This window comes from Eulemur rufifrons, chromosome 8 (genome assembly GCF_041146395.1).
Source record: "Eulemur rufifrons isolate Redbay chromosome 8, OSU_ERuf_1, whole genome shotgun sequence".
Lineage (NCBI taxonomy): Eukaryota > Metazoa > Chordata > Mammalia > Primates > Lemuridae > Eulemur > Eulemur rufifrons.
Window position 1 is genome coordinate 74414619 of NC_090990.1, and position 18814 is coordinate 74433432.

The window sequence follows — 18814 nt, forward strand, 5'->3', positions numbered from 1 at the left end:
TGTAAATTCTAATTAAGTTCTTAGCATGTCTTATTTCTTAGTTCATGTCTTTCTACGGACGTTACAATCAACCCTTCACAAACCGATTCTCAGAAACTTGAACAATATGCTTTCCACCAAGCTTTCTGGTGGTCTGGCAGCTCTAGAAAGACTCCTTACTACTGCCCTTTCCTTGTGCTCACACCTCTTTCCATGTGTCATGAAACAACTTCCTGATGAATGATTTCCACCACACTACTGGGAAGCAGTATACAGTGCATCCAGTGGGTACTCTAGAAATAGCAACCTCTTTTCAGGAGATAATTGCCTAATGGCCCCAGGAAACTAGAAAGCATCTCTAGGCTGCTGGCTCAAAGCTGGAAAAAATGCCAAGGAGCCATAAAGGCGGAAAGGACTCAAAAGCCTAACTCTCACTTGTGAGATTTAAGTGATGGGACACAGAAAAGCCAGTTTATTACATGATATATTCTTTGACTAGGTTGTCTCCACATATTAAAAGAAAAACGAAGAAGTTTAAAAATCACATTTTTTGAGTTTTAGTATGGGATGATGAAAAAGTTCCGGAGATGGATAGTTGATCATGGTTGCAAACAATGGCAATATACTTAATGCCACTGAACTATACACTTAAAAATGGTTGAAATGGTAAATTTTATGTTATGTATAAAATTTTAAATAAAAATTTTAAAGGTACATTTTCTATTGCTAGAAAGTACTTGATATTATTTAGTAATCATATAGTCATTAGGAGCACTAAACATCAAACTTTGACAGCCCTGTGTTTGAGATTTGACTCCAGCTGTTACACCTGTAGAATTTAGAAACACATCATTTAACTAAGCCTTAGTTTCCTTATCCGTAACACAGAAATGATAAAATGCTCACCTACCCATTATAGGTTGCTATGAACTTGAAAAATTTATATAGGAGCTTAGCAAAGTTCCTGGCACACCGTAAGGACTCAATAAATGTTGGCTCTAATTTCTTTTTTAGGTTTTCATAGCAATATGATTCTTTTAGATTTGGTACAATGAGGATTAACATATTAACTGCCATGTGAGTTGTATTTAATTCATGCTACTTCTGAGTCTGGGGCCTCATGAAGCATATGTAACTCACACATCTCTACCTTGGAAGCTGCGTGAACTATTTTTCAAGTTTCATATAACTTACACACAGAAAAAAAGTAACAAATTTTTCATCAAATTAGAAAGGATCATTTTGTTTTCGAAGTTTTTAGTCTAGTTTTGTAATAAAACACCACGGCTCCAAGGAAAAAAAATTTTTTTTCCTAGTGTGGCAGTCAATGTGTTAAAAACAAGGCTTCAGCACAAAAGGGCCGATTATTCATTTCTCCATGGTCCCTAATGTCACACAGAACTACAGAACCACTTCCCATAAAATGCATTCCATGTTGTAGTCAAGGGATGTATGAGTGACCACTAAGCCAGTGGTTAATAACCTTAAAGTCTCATATCTTAAGAGGCAACAATTTCAGAGAAGCCACAAGAACTTGAAATAATTTAACAAGTTAATATATATATTTTTTATCAAGTATAACATGTTCATACAAAAACATTTAGTAGAAATATAACTCACACATACAAAAAGAGGCTATTTTTTTGTCCCTTTTATATCCTATTTTAGACAAAATGATGAAACCCAGAAAATAACAGAAATGCACTAGTTCTAAAAACTGGGAATTTTATAAATGAAGCAGATCCAATCATCTATACCTTCTCTCAAATTCCAAACAATGAGGCTTACTGACCTGTACTCTCAGAAGCAACTTAAATAAATCTTTGCTTGATTTGGATGCAATATACATTTTCAATGGTTGACAGTCCAGGCAGAATAAGTACATAAAATGATCCATAAGACAAAACATTTCATACAAAAGGAATGATGTTAACAAAACCCAGACAATATCAAGAGGAAATGCAATGAATTAAAAAACTTCTGAAATAGGCATTTTTGGGGGGACCATTTATAAAATACCAAAAAGTTCAAAACTGCTGAAAAAGTTTATGTAGAACAAAGCCAAGGGGTGAAAAACTATCAAATGTATTAAAACCATCTAAAGCCAAACAAGATGTAACTGCTCTATATAATTTAGAAATAGGTTTAAGTGCATTTTCTTTGTATAATTGACTATCACATGTAAAAACTGACAATGAATTGAAATGCAATTAAATACAGATTTGCAAGCCTTTTGGCCATTCTGTAAATATTTAAAAATTAAGTGAATTGCCAACTGAAAAATGAAAACTTACATACATACCATAAAAGCACAAATGATCAAAGATGTGCTACAAAATTGTGTGAAAAAAACATATTCATACCAAACAAAAATCTTCCAGGCACCTGCATTCAGAAACATCCTTTTATAAATAGCACTGAGTTTCACTCCAAAAAATAAAGCTGATTTTCCCTAATTGCACCTATTAGTTGAGAACTATATCATATATTAGGGATGCATTTAAATGGACCATTTTACAGGGAAAGTCAACTGAACTTTAAAAAATATGAATCCACCTATTTTATTCACAATTTCAAAAATACAGAATTTAAAGATAATTCCACCAGCCTAAGCAAGAGTGAGACCCTGTCTCTACTAAGAACAGAAAAATTAGCTGGGCCCAGTGGAGAGTGCCTGTAGTCCCAGCTACTCGAGAGGCTGAGGCAGGAGGATTGCTTGAGCCCAGGAGTTTGAGGTTGCAGTGAGCTATGATGCCAATGCACTCTACCCAGGCCGACAGAGCAAGACTCTGTCTGAAAAACGAAAAAAAAAAAAAAAAAATTCCAGTGAGGCACAAATGTGGCCCTATCAACATTCTACCATTCAATATGACCAACAGAGAATAATTCAATAGGACAACAAGTAAAATCCACAATTTGGCAATCCTATACAAAAGGGGCCCCATCAAAACATTCTTTCACAAAACAAACACAATGCCACAAAAAAAAAAAAAAAAAAAAAACCAAACCCCACCAACAAAAAAAGAAAGCCTGAATTTTGACAACCCTATACAAATTGTGGGATTTCATCTTCAAGGTCTTCAAACTGTTGCATTCGTTTTAGCCTTGGTCTCTGACACGCTGGATTCACATCAGGCAAGCCATGCTCCTCAGAGTTCTCTTTAGGCTGACTAATCAGCTGACCAGGACAAGCTGGTGCTTTGTCCTGGTCTGGCACTGATTTCACCACATGACCCTGGGGATCGTGAGCTGTGCCAGGTGGCACTGCTGCCAAGGGCGAAGCTGGTTTCTCTTCATTATCCCTGACACTGCTGGCAGGAGGAGTATGTGGTTTATAAAATGTTGTCCAATGTTGGGGCTGCAGTGTTCTGGGTGCTCTGAGGGGAGTGAGAGGGTAGGAGTCGGAGGACCGTCTCTCAGATGCCTCTCCTGCTGACCTGCCCAGCTCTACGGATGGCTTACTGGGCTGGCAGGCACTGCCGGAATGGTCCCCACTAATCCTGATGCTTGTCACCACTCCTTTTTCCTGCAGTGCACTGGGCACAATCACCGTAGCCTTGGCAGTTATGTTGTTTTGTTCATGCTGTTTGTCCTGAGATTTCTGTAGAGTTTGCTGTTCAAAGCCATTAAATTTGGAACAAACAGTGGTAGGAGTGTCTTTTCTATTAACTCCTTCAAAGGAAGGATCCTTGCAAAACTTGTCTAAATTTACATTTCCCGTATTTCTGCCATTTCTCTCATTAGGAGGGCTTGCAAGAAGTAGTCTGTCTACAGGCAAACTTACAGGTCTAATCTTAGTCCTTGGAGTATGCCTCTCCACCATGTTTGCTGCCCTGACAGAGTTCAGAGTAAATGGCTTATCTTCTATCTTTTGGGATGCTGATTCAAGCTCTTGGTCTAGAAGCAAATAATACACTTTGGTGTCTGAAAAAGAAAGATTTATTTAAATAAATATAATGAACAGCTACAAAATACACCACATGTTAGTAAAAACAAAACAAAACAAAAAAATACTTGCTGAAGTAACTTCTTTCTTTGTGCTGTGCAAGAACAAGTATTTTCTAGGTCAAAAGACTGTCACAATTTCAACAGGCAGACATTGGTAAATTAACCTCAGAAAAGTTACACCAATTTACACACCAACCACGTGCAGCTCTGCCCTGCAGCCCAAGGGTTTTGCCAACCCACTCAATCTGCTTTTCCGTTACACTCACCCGCACTGACAACCTATCAGATCAAATGCCTTAGATGCTCTCCACAGCTGATCAACTAATGAAGCACAACATCCACCCTGTCAAATTCAGGTTGAATAGTTTATGTTAAGTAAAAAGGACACCCTGTTCCTCATTTGCTCCCAGATTTACTTTCTTCTCTAGTCTGGACCCGTGCTCCATGTTTTCTCACCTAGAACCCTCAGCTCCTCAAACCCTGTCCGTGGTTTGCTGCATCTATCCAAAAAACTCCAATTCCTGGCTAGTTCCAGCCCTCTGCTTGCCCTCCTTCCTCTTTACTGAGGAAAAACGTCAACAACTGCGTGCACTGACACCATCCTGACTCCAAGCTGCAGCTGGCCCCTAGCACAACATGCAGTCCTCTCCCTGCCACCTGGTTCCTCTCCCACGTCTCTGGGGCAGTGTTCTGCAGACAGGGGCTCGTCAGAATCACTTTTCAGTGGTCCTCTCTTCCTATTTCCCTCCTCACCTGGGACTGCTCTTCCCTGGGTTCCAAGGCAACACCCTCTTGATCTGCTTTCTGGGTCCTTCCCCACATTTATAGACCATTCTCAGGGAGCTGACTCTTTGCAGTTGGACTATAAGCACCAAAGTGTATTCTTAAAGTTCCGAGGGGAAACCTTACAGCACAGAGGAGAGTGCAGACTCTGAAGCCCAGTGTCTGGGCCCTCGCTCAGCTCTACCTGCCACTTCTGCACTGGGCAGGGCGATCCCACTGCCCTACGTGTCTTCCTCTGTCAGAAAAGACTCATAAGGATGTCTGTGTTGTTGTGTGGTCTAAATGATCCAATCAGAAATGTGTGTAGAATTATCTTGTATACAATAAGCACTGGAAAGTATCATTTATTAGTATTATTATTCCTAATTGGGAGCCCTAGATTATGAGGGTTAGTGAAATAAGCACAGAAGTAGGAATCCGACTAGGGTCAAATCTTGACGGAACAATTTATTAGGGTATCACCTTTGGCATTACTTAACCTCTCTCAGATTGTTAGCTATGGGTTGAATGAGGCTAATTCTATATATACTTTAAAGCATAGAACTGTTACAAAGATCCAATCAGATAACTGGAATTAAACAGTAAGCACAGTGCTTTGCATGGAATAGGCAGGTACTTGGTGAATGATACTTCCCTTCCTTTTTAGACCCTATTAGGCTATGCTTATTGATATTTGATTACACATTAAGTTAAAAATGTATGGCTATATAGTGACAAAATTGGAATTGAGTTGTAACAATGTGGAATTACAATACCAAATGAAAGCTTTCCCACTAGCTTGACAGCTGCTAATCACTGCAACTAAAATTATCATATAGAGAAAAGCAGTGAATGATTGCCGTCAAAGAAATTAAAAAAAGACATACACATATATGTGCTTAATGGGTTAAAGGAGGGCCACAGGGAAAAAGCACATAAAAAAAATTTAGGGGTCTAAATTTTTTGAATTTCAGAAGTCTAGTTTGATTTTTATGAACAGTTACATCAATACCCTGAACTATGGTAACAGAAGATGCTAGTGGGCTGGGTTCGGTGGCTCTCGGCTGTAATCCTAGCACTCTGGGAGGCGGAGGCAGGATAATGGTTTGAGCCCGGGAGTTGAGGTTACAGTGACCTACGATGATGCTGCTGTACTCTACCTTGGGTGACAGAGTGAGGCTGTGTCTCAAAAAAATAATATTAAAATAAAAAAGAAGAAAAAAAGAACATTTTCAGAAGGAACACAAAAAACATTTATGAACTACAAGGAAGTCCTTTTATAAGGAAGATTATTATGAAGAATGATGTTCATTTAAATACAAGGTAGACTGGTGCAGTGGCTCATGCCTGTAATCCCAACACTTTGGGAGGTCTAGGCGGGAGGATCGCTTGAGGTCAAGAGTTTGAGACCAGCCCAGGCAACATAGTGAGAGACCCCATCTCTACAAAAAAACTTAAAAAAATTAGCTGGGCATAGTGGTGTGTCCCTATAGTCCCACCTACTCAGGAGGCTGAGGCAGGAGGACCACTTGAGCCCAGGAGGTTGAGGCTGCACTGGGCTATGATTGTGCCACTACACTCTAAGCTGGGCAAAACAGCAAGACCCTGTCTGGGGGCGGGGGGGGAAGGTGGGGATGGGAAATGCAAGTTATAGTAACAGGCAACTTTCTCAATGGCTAGCCAAGATATATTAACTAATAAAGTTTTGTTCTCTAACTTCCTTCACCTCCACTCAGCTTGGCTTTTAACTATGCTTTATTGGCAAAATTTTAAGTCAACGAACTTTTTTTTACATGGCCACTCACCACTGAGACATGCATTATATTTTTCCAATGCATTTTTCTTGCGTTCTGATTCCTCAAATGATGTAGGTGGTTCAAAAATTTTGTTCTCACTACTTGCAGTATGGATATCCTGTTGATGGAGGAGAATTTTTAAACTTGAAGACGCAAAACACACCTTAAAGTAAACAGTTCAAAGATTTTCAACTTGCTAACACAAACATCACAAACTTCTAATACAATTCCATATAGGTAAAAACTCACTTCCTTTGAAGAAAAAAATAGTGATTTCATGGAATGTTCTGGGTCTCTTTCTTCTGGTGATAATGGAGACTTCAAAAGACAGCCTTGGTCAACCTGAGGTGCAACACCACCTGTACTACACACAACATCTTGAGGCTGTAGGGACCCATCAAAGATCTTCTGTGAGTAAGTAATGAGGAACTCTACCAACCGCGCTTGATGTGAATATTCAGCAAGGGAGGAGATGGTGACAGGAGCAGTTGTGGGCCTTGGCCTAATGAGACTTGGTCCAAATATTACCCCCAAATTTTTGGAGTTCATCTTGTTTTCTTCTGCATGATCTACTACCCTGCAAAGTAGAACACATAAAGCTGTATGAGATTTGCCTATTAGGGTTCCTTCATGGTAGTTTACTATGGGAACAGTATGAGCAGATGGTCAGCTCATCGGCCAGGTACGCAAGACTTTCTTTATGAGGCCTCTACCTAGCTCAGTTCCTGCTACTACTTGCTATGTTGTGGCCTTAACAATTTACTTGTACTTCCCAAATGCAAAATGATCTCGTGTCTGCGTCTGTTACCCTCTGCCCGGAATGCTGTTCCTGCACACATTCTTTGTCCATCAAATCACTACTCAGTTCTTTATGTCTCACTCAAGGGATACCTCCTCTGTTTTAGCCCTTTCACCCCCATCTTCCTTGGCATGCTGTGCATAGCCCTGTTAGAATAAGAATGATGCTGTACTCCACTGGTCTGCGGGTCTGTCCTCCAAGCTGATAAGCCCAACAGATGGCAGAAACCCTGTTTTCATCCTTGTTTGCCCAGCTAGAGCCTGGCATACAGGATGCATCTGAGCCAATGACAGTGGCTGCATGAACATATACATTCAATGTCTCCCTTCTCTTATACGTTAGAAATGAAATGTTCATTTAAAAAAATAACACAATAATGTAAATGTACTTAACACTACTCAACTGTACACTTAAAAATAATTAAGATATAAATTTTATATGTATTTTGCCACAATTAAAAATAAAAACAAAAAACTAATCAATTATCTACACATTAACAGATGTTCTATTTATATAAAATTCTTACCGCTTAAGATGTACTATGAGGTAATGAAGACTGTTCAAATTTGATGCTGGCAATTGTCTCAGAAGGTCCTTGCTTTTTAGAAGAATTCGTTTCATTTCTATACACATATTTGGCCACTTTTTGTCCTCAGGGCTATCCTTTTTTGTCTCTTGTTCTTCATTTACACGCTGGATCTCTTTTGCAAGGTCTATAAATTCCTTGTACAATCGAAATAAAATAAATGGCTCTGGGAGCTAAAAAAGTAAAATTACGTTAGGAATATCATTCTATTTTTTCTGTTAATAGTCAACTATCACTGATAGTTACTGAAAGATTTGCTAAGTCTCTTCAGATTAACAAGATTTAAAGTCAATCCACATTTATAAATGTACATATATTTGCTGCAGATATGACCTATATAATGTGAGCCTAAAATCATCACCATAAATTTTACCTATATTAAAAATGAGGTAACTGATAATCAGTAAAACTCTAACCTAAACTTAAAGCTGCACGTGGAATTTTAAAACTGATATATATCTCTTCTACCAATTACATTCACAACTGCCCCAAAGTTAGTATGATCTTCAACTATTTTACTGAAATAAGCCCAGGATAATGAATAAAGACAAATTCATTAGAAAAAGCTGATAAACTGAATTTTATTGGTATGGGGGAGACAGAAAGGAAAAAATGGTATAGGTCCCTTGTGTTTTACTTGGGCCACACTGAAGATTACCATCAGACAATATGAACTATAAGAAAAACACTGTCAACATTTAATTTATCTAATTTTTAAATACAATTTCAATTGCCATAAGAAAGTCAAAAGAAGTTGTTTCTCTCTTGAACTAAAAAGGGCATGCCATTTTGGTCTGCCCACTGTCATAATGAATTCAACATTTCTACTGGCTCTGCAATGGAAAATAAGGTGTAGCTCTGGCTATGTGATGTCCTATATTATCTGTGGTGAAGTAGGTCCCCTCTCTCTGGTTTCCCCTGCCGGTTCTACAGAGAGGCAGCTTTGAGATCAATTTCTACCTCCAGCACTCTGGGATCTGAAGGAAATCACTTAACCTCTTGGAGCTTCAAGTTTCCCACATAGTAAATGAGTAAAATGAAAGCTACTCTGTAATACTGTTGTAAAAATTGAGCATGGTTTCCTACATGAAAGTCTTGGTCACACAATATTCCCGAGATAGAATGAGACCTCAAAGTATTGAATCCCATTCATTTCCTCTGTCTGACTGGCCAGAAAAGATAAAGTATGATTCATTATGAGATTTATAGCCATTCAAAGGCACTCAGCCTCCATTTTTTAGTTGAGCATCCTGTAAAATGTGATTGAAGAGTTGAATAGTTTCCTGGGCTACCATGGCAGATCCAACAATTATACCTAATTTCTTTCCACCCTGCAACCCTACTAAAATGCAGTAAAAGCCCACAAGGACTGGGAGTATAGGAGAGGAGACAAAAGCAACATTTCACAAGCTGAAGATCAGATGAATGAATGCTGACTTAGCAGTTCTGAGAAAGCCAAAACCCCAAACTATGAACCAAAATGATTTGCAGAATCCCAAGGAGACTCACAGACTGTCAGCACTAGGTCTTCTGATCCTGTGGGAGGGTGAGATCTAAGCTACCTGAGAAGGCTTAGATATATAGATTCTTGTCTCCACTCCAACCTCCTAAGCAATCTCTTCCCCAGAAATCTGGAGATTTTTTTCTCTGTTCAGTATAAAACTCTGGATGGGCAATGTCAAGCATAAGGGACAGATGGGCAACTACCTGAAAATGGAGATGTAGCAACTCTACACATACTGAATGTAGAGATTCTGCAGCCTTCATACCCTACTGGTCTTCCCGAGGACTGGCACCACACTCTAGGCAAGGAGTATCAGACCAGCCCAAGAGTAGAGACCTAGAGATACAGACATCAGGTGTTTCCCAAACAGCCCACCTAGGTCATCCTACAATAAAGCTCAATGTCTTTAAAGCCTTCATGTGTTCAAGAGCTTCCAAAGAGATTTCAATTCCTTAATCTTTCATTATAAGCAGACAACCAGGGAAGACAGAAACCAAAATGGGTAGGGGAAAGAAAACCAAAACAACTTAAAAGATCTAGAACTATGCTATCAATATGGTGGCCATTAGACACATATGGCTACTGAGCACTGGAAATGAGGCTGGTCCAAGTTGAGATGTGCTCTAAATCAGCAGTCCTCGACCTTTTTGGCACCAGGGACTAGTTTCATAGAAGATAATTTTTCCATGGATGGGGGTCGGGGGGAGAGGAAAGCGGGAAGATGGCGGATGTTTTTGGGATGATTCAAGCACATTACATTTATTGTGCAGTCAAATCTCTCTGCTAATGATAATCTGTACTTGCAGCCACTCCTTGGCACTAGCATCACTGCCTCAGCTCCACCTCAGATCATCAGCCATTAGATCTCATAAGGAGCGCACAACCTAGATTCCTCACACACGCAGTTTACACTAGGGTTTGCGCTCCTACGAGAATCTAATGCTGCTGTTGATTTAACAGGAGGTTGAGCTTATGTGGCGATGCGAGCAATCGGGAGCGGCTGTAAATACAGATGAAGCTTCGCTTGTTGGCCTGCTGCTCACCTCCTGCTGTGCGGCCCGGTTCCCAATAGGCCATGGACTGGTACCAGTCTGCAGCCCAGAGGTTAGGGACTGCAGCTCTAAATGAACAATACACACCAGATTTTAAAGACTTAATACCAAAAAAAAAAAAAAAAAAAAAAGGGAAAATATTTCATTAAAAATACTAATTAAGTGTTCAAATGATATTTCTAATATAATATTAAAATTAACTTTACTTATTTATTTTTATGTAGCTACTAGAGAATTTAGTATTATACATGTGGCTCACATTATATTTCTATTGGACAGGGCTAGAGGATATGCAGAGAAAATAACTCTAAAAAAAAAAACCCTGAATATTCTCAGGTAGATACGATACTGCATTCATTAAAAAAGAAAGAAAGCTACAAAAAGAAGAAAAAAACCAGAGTTCTTGGAAATTAAAACATAATATCAGTAAAGAAATAGTTTATAGCCCAGGAGAAAAATGAAGCTGAGGAAATCTCTTAGTAAGTGTTGAAAGAAAACAAAAACAAAAAAATAAATAACAGAGAAAAGGTAAGGGAACTAGAGAACCAGTACAGGTTGTCAAGTATCCAAATAAGAGTTCCAGATAGAAAGTAGAGAGAAATAGAGGAGAGGAAATGAGCAACAAAATAAAGAAAAGTTCCAAGAACTAAAGGACTAACCTGATTGGTAGAGCTCGTGGGGTGCCCAGAATAGTGGATAAACATATACCCATATCAAGGCACATCATTATGAAATTTCAGGATAGTTGGGGGAAAAAAGATTCTCCTAGCTTTCAGTGAGATAAAATAGGCCACATACACAGAGTCAGAAATGAAATGAGAATGATTTCAGACTTCAAAGAAAAAAAAAAAGCCTTCAAAATTCTGAAGAAAAATAACTTGCAGCCTAGAATACTATAACCTTCCACACTATTCACACTATTACATTTCCATTTAAGAGAGTAGAATAAAGACATTCACGGATAAATAAGGTTTCAAATATTTACTCCTATTCCACCTTGCTCAAGTATGGGCATGACCAAAATAGGACACTAAACCCAAAATGAGGAAGACAAAAGTGGGGAGGATGGAGAAGAGAGATCCCAGGGTGACAGCTATCCACCATATTATAAGAGATCCCGTACAAAATTATAGCTAGACAGGAGAAGTTCTAGATTTCTATACTGCTGTAGGATGACTATAGTTAACAAAAATATATTACACAGTTTCAAATAGCTAAAAGGAGGATATTGAGTGTTTCCAACACAAAGAAGTGATAAATGTTTGGGATGATGGATATGCTAATTACCTTGATCTGACTACTATACGATATATATTGAAACACCACTATGTACCCCATAAATGTGTATAATTTTTAAATGTCAATTAAAAAATCAATTAATTTTAAAATGGAGCCAGACTACAGCCAGAGAACTGCAGAGACTGACATGTAGAGTACTATCATCACTATTCTTTCTGCCATTATCCCTTCATTTTCACCTGAGGACAGAAGGCCAGCTGGGCTTGGCTCAGATCCCTTTTTTACTTGGCTCATGACAATGTGCTGATGAAGTTCCTGTAACCCCTCCACAAGCTGCAGCCTGCAGCCACTAACACCATTTATTTCATTCCATAGGTATGTTTTCTTTGGACCTACCCCTGCAAACTATAGGTACAACAGTGAGCACAGAAAAAGAAAACTTGCTGACCATATTCCAGCTAGTATATGCAGCATTGAGCTTATAGGATAGCCCTGCCTGATGTCCCAAAAATGGTGCATTTCATCCTCCCAGGACATATTCATGACCTTTCCCAATGACCTCCCACAATAGCTATTTGAAAATATCAATAAAAGCAAAGCCAGATTATGATCCACACACTGTTCTATTTACTGAATCTTCACATAACAGTGTGGATACTGGGCTTTTCCTATATAGCTAGGTTTATGCTTTCAAGTTCCTTTTCCAAAACTTAAAGATATATTGTTTAGGAATGAATAACAGCTATTAAAACTACTAAGAAAACAGAGGGAGTTATTAAAATCGCTAGGAAAGGCCTCTTAGGTAGAATTGGTAGGCTGCAAATTGGAAGAGGTACAGGGGAGTCTTTTATAAGGTATAGTAATTGGTTTTCCTAAGTTGGGTGACAGGAAATTATTTTTATTATTATTGCTCTTTAAACTGTACATATATATTTATATACTCTTTGATCTATACAATAATTAGAAAGCTATCAATATAGTCTATGCCAATGAAAACATGTTATAGCAAATGTTATCAGCAACATACAAATTATATTTTTGCTCTTTTTTATTTAGCGGTAGGTTTTAAGGGTAAAAATTTTACCTGTCGAAGGTATAATTTCAAGACGTCACAGATGTCATGCGAACTAAATTCTGCCATGTCTACCAAGTGCATTCCATTCTCTAAAGCTTGACATAGTTTTTCGGTTTTTATTTTGTTTCCACACACACGATAAATTCCCTTGAGTAGAAAAAAAAGTTTACAAAATTCTGTTTTAGTACAAACAGTTAAATGCAGATATCTAAATATATTTGATGTGTCTATTTCCATTTTTTTTTTTTTACACAGTCCTTCAGGGCGAGATGTTTCCATTTTTTAAAGTATTTTAGATAAAAATTAAAATATTAATACCAAAAACTAAAATACATTTTCTAAAGAAATGTGAATAAATTAAATTATTAAAAACGGAAAAAAACTATTTTACTTTAAAGCCTCCTTTTCCTTAGAACAAATCACACAGGCATTTATGTCTCTGCTGCCTGGGCTAGAGTACAGTGTCACCATCACAGCTCACTGAAACCTCAAAGTCCTGGGCTCAAGCAATCCTCCTGTGTCAGCCTCCTAAGTAGCTGGGACTACAGGCACACACCACCATGCCTGGCTAATTTTTCTATTTTTAGTAGAGATGGGGTCTCACTCTTGCTCAGGCTGGTCTCAACCTCCTGGCCTCAAGCAATCCTCCCACCTTGGCTTCCCAAAATGGTAGGATTACAGGAGTCAGCCACCAAGGCTGGCCGTATTTATGCTTCTAAGTTTTAAGTTTTAAGAGTTACAATGTACCTGTAGACATAAGGCTCTATTTTCGATCTCTGAAGCGCACATTTTAAGTACAAAAGGGATACCATCTGGTTCCTTTTTTGCAACTTGTGTGAATTCTGCTCCAAATAAGTGTATTTTTCCTGGTAGTTTCTGATGACCACAAATGATGACTAAACTTTCCAAACACTTTCGATGACAAACAAGGAGACACTACAAGAAAATGATAGTTTAAAACTGATTAATTCACCTTGAAACTATTCACAAATGGGCAACTATAGGTAGAGAGTAATATAACAAAAATCCGCTTAAAAGATATTACTTTTTGTTTGAAATACATTTAACAGCAAAATGAAATATAAAATTATAGAAGGTACACTGGTATAATTTATTAAAAATATATCTGCATAAGATCCTAATAAGTAAACATAAAGGGGCCAATGCAATTCCAGGAAGGTCTTACCTCTTCACATTCAACACCCTGGAACACTACAATGCCATCACAATCCCTACATTTCGTGGGGGATCTCAATTTGCGAAACTTGTGAGTGAGAGCTGCCTTTGACATCAATGTTTTCTTAAATGTTCCAAGAGAATTGGGTCCTTGCAACAAAAATAGGTTAGTATATAAAAATTGTGTGATTACAGAAAAATTATACCATGTGAGCCCGTATTTTGAATAAGCTTTAGATTTTGCAGTCATTCATATATTACAAAAAGCTGTTATTTTGAATTTATAACATCAAAATAAGTATCCAATTTATAGATCTCTTAAAAGGCATATACATTTATCAAACTTTTCAGCTATGAGTAAAAATCACCAACAAATCAATGAGATAATTCTAAAATAGCATGGCATAATGTTTTTAGAATCAGCAAATTTACGTTGTTACTAATATACCCTTTACAGAACTGGGAAGAGTGCCTATAAGTGGCATTACATTCTTAGAAAAAGTCCCTATAAACACTTCAAAGAAAAATAGCTAGATGAGGTTAGCATGTCAGCATTATTTGCATTAAGGATAAACCTATTCTTAATTCATTATAAAATTGTAGCTAATACTAGCTAGTTACATACTAATACCATATTGGAGGTCAGATGTTCCATTAATTTAAGAAATGATGTCGAAACAGGAATCTGGAGGTATCAAATGTACAAAACTAATTTATATGAATGTAATCCAAGTCACTAAGGTAACTGACTTTACTTTTATATCCTTCCACATCCACAATTTTCCTTGTCCCCAACAAGTATACTTATTTATATTTCCTGCTTGGCTTCTTGCATTGTTTCTTTTGAAGGAGATTTTTTTTTTAGACTTTCTCATGTATTGCAAGCCTTTTAACACTGAATCACTGTATTAGTTTTATTAAAAAAAAAGCACAATATCTAGCCTTTTACTTTAGCACCATACTAATACATTTTAGATCTAGTAGTTTTGCTACTTATTCTTTTTTTTTATTGGAGACAAGGTATTGCTCTGTTGCCTGGAATAGAGTACAGTGGTGTCATGATAGCTCACAGCAACCTCACACTCCTGGGTTCAAGCAACTCTCCTGCCCAAGCCTCCTGAGTAGCTGGGACTACAGGTGCATGCCACCACACCCGGCTGATTTTTCTTTTTCTTTTTGAGACACACTCTCGTTCAGTCACCTGGGATACAGTGCAGTGGTCTCACCATAGCTCACCGCAACTTCAAACTTGTGGGCTCAAGCAATCCTTCTGCCTCAGCCTCCCAAGTGGCTGGGACTACAGGCATGCGCCAGGATACTCAGCTAATTTTTTTTTTTTTTTTTTTTTTTTTTTTAGTAGACACAGGGTCTCACTCTTGCTCAGGTTTGTCTCGAACTCCTGACCTCAAGCGATGCTCCCGCCTTGGCCTCCCAGAGTGCTAAGATTACATGCGTGAGTCATCATGCCTGTCCTACTTATTCTTATACTTGTAACATCTGATTAATACTTTTTCAACTCATATATAATTCCTGCGATATATTCAAGTCATAGTGATACCTTTTGTTTAATACATAGCAAAGTAATGATTCTTTAAAATCATACTGGTTTTCTAACAGCATGCAGTGCTACTGATTCAACTTGTTTAGTGAGATTTAATTCAGGTGAATACAATACCAGCTTCTGAAGGGGAAGGTGGCTCTCTTTCATCTAGATCATCTGCAGAGGACATGGTTCCACTGGATGGAGTTCGTGGAAGTTTTCGATGAAAGTCTCCTAAAAGAAAATTGTGGATACAATTATCTGACCATTCACTGTAGAATTATAGAAATGGGTAATGACAACCCTTTTGGAAAAATACAAGTCATACTATTTTATTAGCTTCAATGTAAAAATCCATTCTCATACTCTGGATAACAGGGAATTTTGATACTTATTCCTAGGAACAAAAGGGAATTTAACCAAATCTGACTATTTCAAACAAATTTAAAAACTGAGGATCATATATTCCAATGAGACTTTACTGCCAGTTTCTGACAGTAAGTGTTAGAGATTGTAAGCTCCACAAGGATAGGTAGTATTTTCCATTCATGTCTTATATCTAATAGCTGACAGAGTTGCTGGCACAATAATGAAGTTGTCATTGTTTGTTGAATTAAGTTATAAATAAATGTATACAATACAACCGAAAGCTTTCTAAAATACACAAAAAATCTTTGAACACAACACTACAATAGTAACATCCCATTTATGTTCCTAGTAAGACAGGACACCAGGAACCAGGAACCACAGCCCAGTGATACCTGGCAGGGAATTGAGACCACAGGATTCGAGCTACGTCCACAAAGGACACTGCCATGTATACAGAAGCATGTTTGGAAGCAGCCCGCCTGGGAATGAGGTTTATTTACTCCCTGCTGATATCATAAATAGGCCTATATCTAAGTGGAAGAATTCAGTTCACTTTAACTCAAGGCCTTAACAGTGCTAGTTTCAGAGTTAGAAAGGCTTTTCACAAATGATTTTAAACAACATCCTCTTCCAAAAAGGATTTCTCTTCACAATATGCCTAAAGGCGGTCATCTGGTTTTTGCTTTGAATGTGTTCCTAATAACTAAGAAATCACAAGGTCACACATTCCATTTTAGAACTGTTCTAATTGTAAAATGGATTCCTTACATTATAGAGCAGAAATTTGCCTCCTTATAAATTTTAGTCTTTGGTCATATTTTTTCCCCAAGGAGCAAACATGCACTCTAACTTTAATTCCTTTTCACTTCCAGTATTTGAAGATAGCTGTTATGTCCCCAATTTTTCTCTTTCCCAGGTAACGTATTCCCAGATCTTTGCCCATTATCAAGTGATCTGGTTTCCAAATTTTTGTCTTTCTCTCATGAAGTCTTACAGGATCCCAAATAATTTAGGGGTTGCTCTAGATTGGGTCAGAATTTCTGGAGCTAGCTAGAACCAGTTTGTTTTTACAGAGCTCATTATAAATATTCAGCTAAATACTTAGGCTCACCTCTCTAGGATGTCCTTTTGACAGCGCTAGTTTTAAAGGAGGCAGTAAAGTGACAGCTGATAATCAGTCTACAAACCCCAGTGCTGCATGTAAAAATTTTCCTAACTTTAAACAAGAGATTTATTTAAATGAGTAACACTTCTGTAATATACAAAATGCTAAACAGAAAAAGGCCTTAGAATTTGAAGGCGGTTAAATCCTATAATATCTCTCTCAAGATTCTAGGAGGAAGGAATATCCCAGAAAGAACAAGACTGAAGTAGTCTTGTTTTGTAGAGGAGTGAAGAAAGAGTGCTGGAAGTAAGAATCTCATGGGTGCAAGTGCTACCTTCCTCTCCTGCTAGCTGTATAACCTAAGGCAAGTTACCCTCTTTGAAGCCACTAAGGGAGAGTTCAAAACACCTACTCTGTCTGTCTCTCTGAGGACTAGGAGACAATCTATATCAAAGTATCTTAAAGTAGATTTGTAAAAAATTAACAAGAATAAGTAATTACAGGCACAAGAATTTCCATAACGACACTGTGCATTATAGCAATTAACTATTAATACAAAACAACCAAAAGATAAATGATAGTTATGTTCATATAATAGAATACTATACAGCAGGGAAAATAAAGATGGCTACCTACTTCAATATGGATCTCAAAAAAAATGTATGAATGAAGTCACAAAAGAAAAACATGATTTCATTTATATCATTTACAAGAAGGCAAAACTCTACTATATACAGGTACTAAAACCATTAAAAATAAGGAATGATTTTAAAAATTCAGCATAGTGGTTTATTCTAGTGGGAGATAGGGCAATGTTATCAAGGAGGTGTGGGGGCTTCTAATATACTGATAATGATCTACTTCTTTGGCTGGGTGGTGAATATATGAGTGTTTGTTTTATTATTTTTTTTTAAGCTGTACATGTATTTACATTCTCCTATGTATGAGACAGTTCATTATAAAGATAAGGTAGTTAAAAAAATATTCAGAAAGAGGATTAATCTTTCATTGAATTTTCACTGCTAGACTTAAACATTTATGTACCTGGACTTATAGATTCCGAATCCAGAGATCTAGATTCGCTGCTCCCTCCAGTACTCTCAGAGTCACTAAACATCCCAAATGTCCATGATCTTATAAAAGAAGGACCTTTAAGAAAAAGAGTAAAGTCAAACTTGGCTAGAGGTGGAATTGGTAAGACAGAATACTGACATTCTATAAAATGAAACAATTCAAATTTCTTTAACAATGACCAATTATCAACTTTAAGACAATCATGGTAGTTACAACTATGAAGAAGATCTCATAAACTGACAACCTAAGGCCTGACCTTTAAAGTCCAGAGTTCCAACTTATTTCACAATCACATATAAACTATGTGATCTTTTGTAAATTAGCACTCTCTTTAGTGTGGAAAACTACCTGTTATATCTGCACTGTTAGAGCATCTGTCCTCTTCAATTTTATTAGAACTGTCAGGAAGGCGCACAACATCTTCTAAAGAGTTGGAAGGTCTGTATGCAGAAGTTTGGGGACTATGTATTAATTGTTTATTTACATTCCTAAAAACAAACCAAAAAAAATCAAATGAAACTTAGCACTCAGAAGAATGTCTAATCAGTCTCTTTTATGCTCAGAAAAATCTCTTAATGTAGATAGAGTAATTAAACCAAATATTAAGAACAAGCCATATTACACGGTTCAGCTTCTTATAGGAGATGTAAATAAAACTTTTGTTATTTGTACTTATGACAGTGGAAACATGGAAAGGTGTAGCAAAAGTGCAGTAAACAATTCATGTCATGGTTAAACTTTTCTAGTATAACCTCATGGAAAATGTAGGTTATATTCTGTGGACATTCAAAATATGTATGGCCATCATTT

The 18814-nt window shown here is 37.4% G+C and overlaps 1 protein-coding gene across 1 annotated transcript in view; it reads right to left on the reverse strand.

Annotated features, from left to right (window-relative positions):
- Nucleotides 1-2159: 2159 nt before the first annotated feature.
- The window catches only part of ARHGAP29 (Rho GTPase activating protein 29), a 77097-nt gene continuing 60442 nt past the window's right edge, over nucleotides 2160-18814 (reverse strand). The window contains exons 14-23 of the mRNA XM_069480196.1: nucleotides 18353-18492; nucleotides 17975-18079; nucleotides 15592-15690; nucleotides 13927-14066; nucleotides 13488-13676; nucleotides 12750-12887; nucleotides 7811-8043; nucleotides 6735-7062; nucleotides 6495-6603; nucleotides 2160-3903 (exon numbers count right to left, since the gene is read on the reverse strand). Coding sequence (XP_069336297.1) covers nucleotides 3026-3903; nucleotides 6495-6603; nucleotides 6735-7062; nucleotides 7811-8043; nucleotides 12750-12887; nucleotides 13488-13676; nucleotides 13927-14066; nucleotides 15592-15690; nucleotides 17975-18079; nucleotides 18353-18492 — 2359 coding nt within the window. The 3' untranslated portion in view covers nucleotides 2160-3025. The remainder of the gene's footprint in view (nucleotides 3904-6494; nucleotides 6604-6734; nucleotides 7063-7810; nucleotides 8044-12749; nucleotides 12888-13487; nucleotides 13677-13926; nucleotides 14067-15591; nucleotides 15691-17974; nucleotides 18080-18352; nucleotides 18493-18814) is intronic.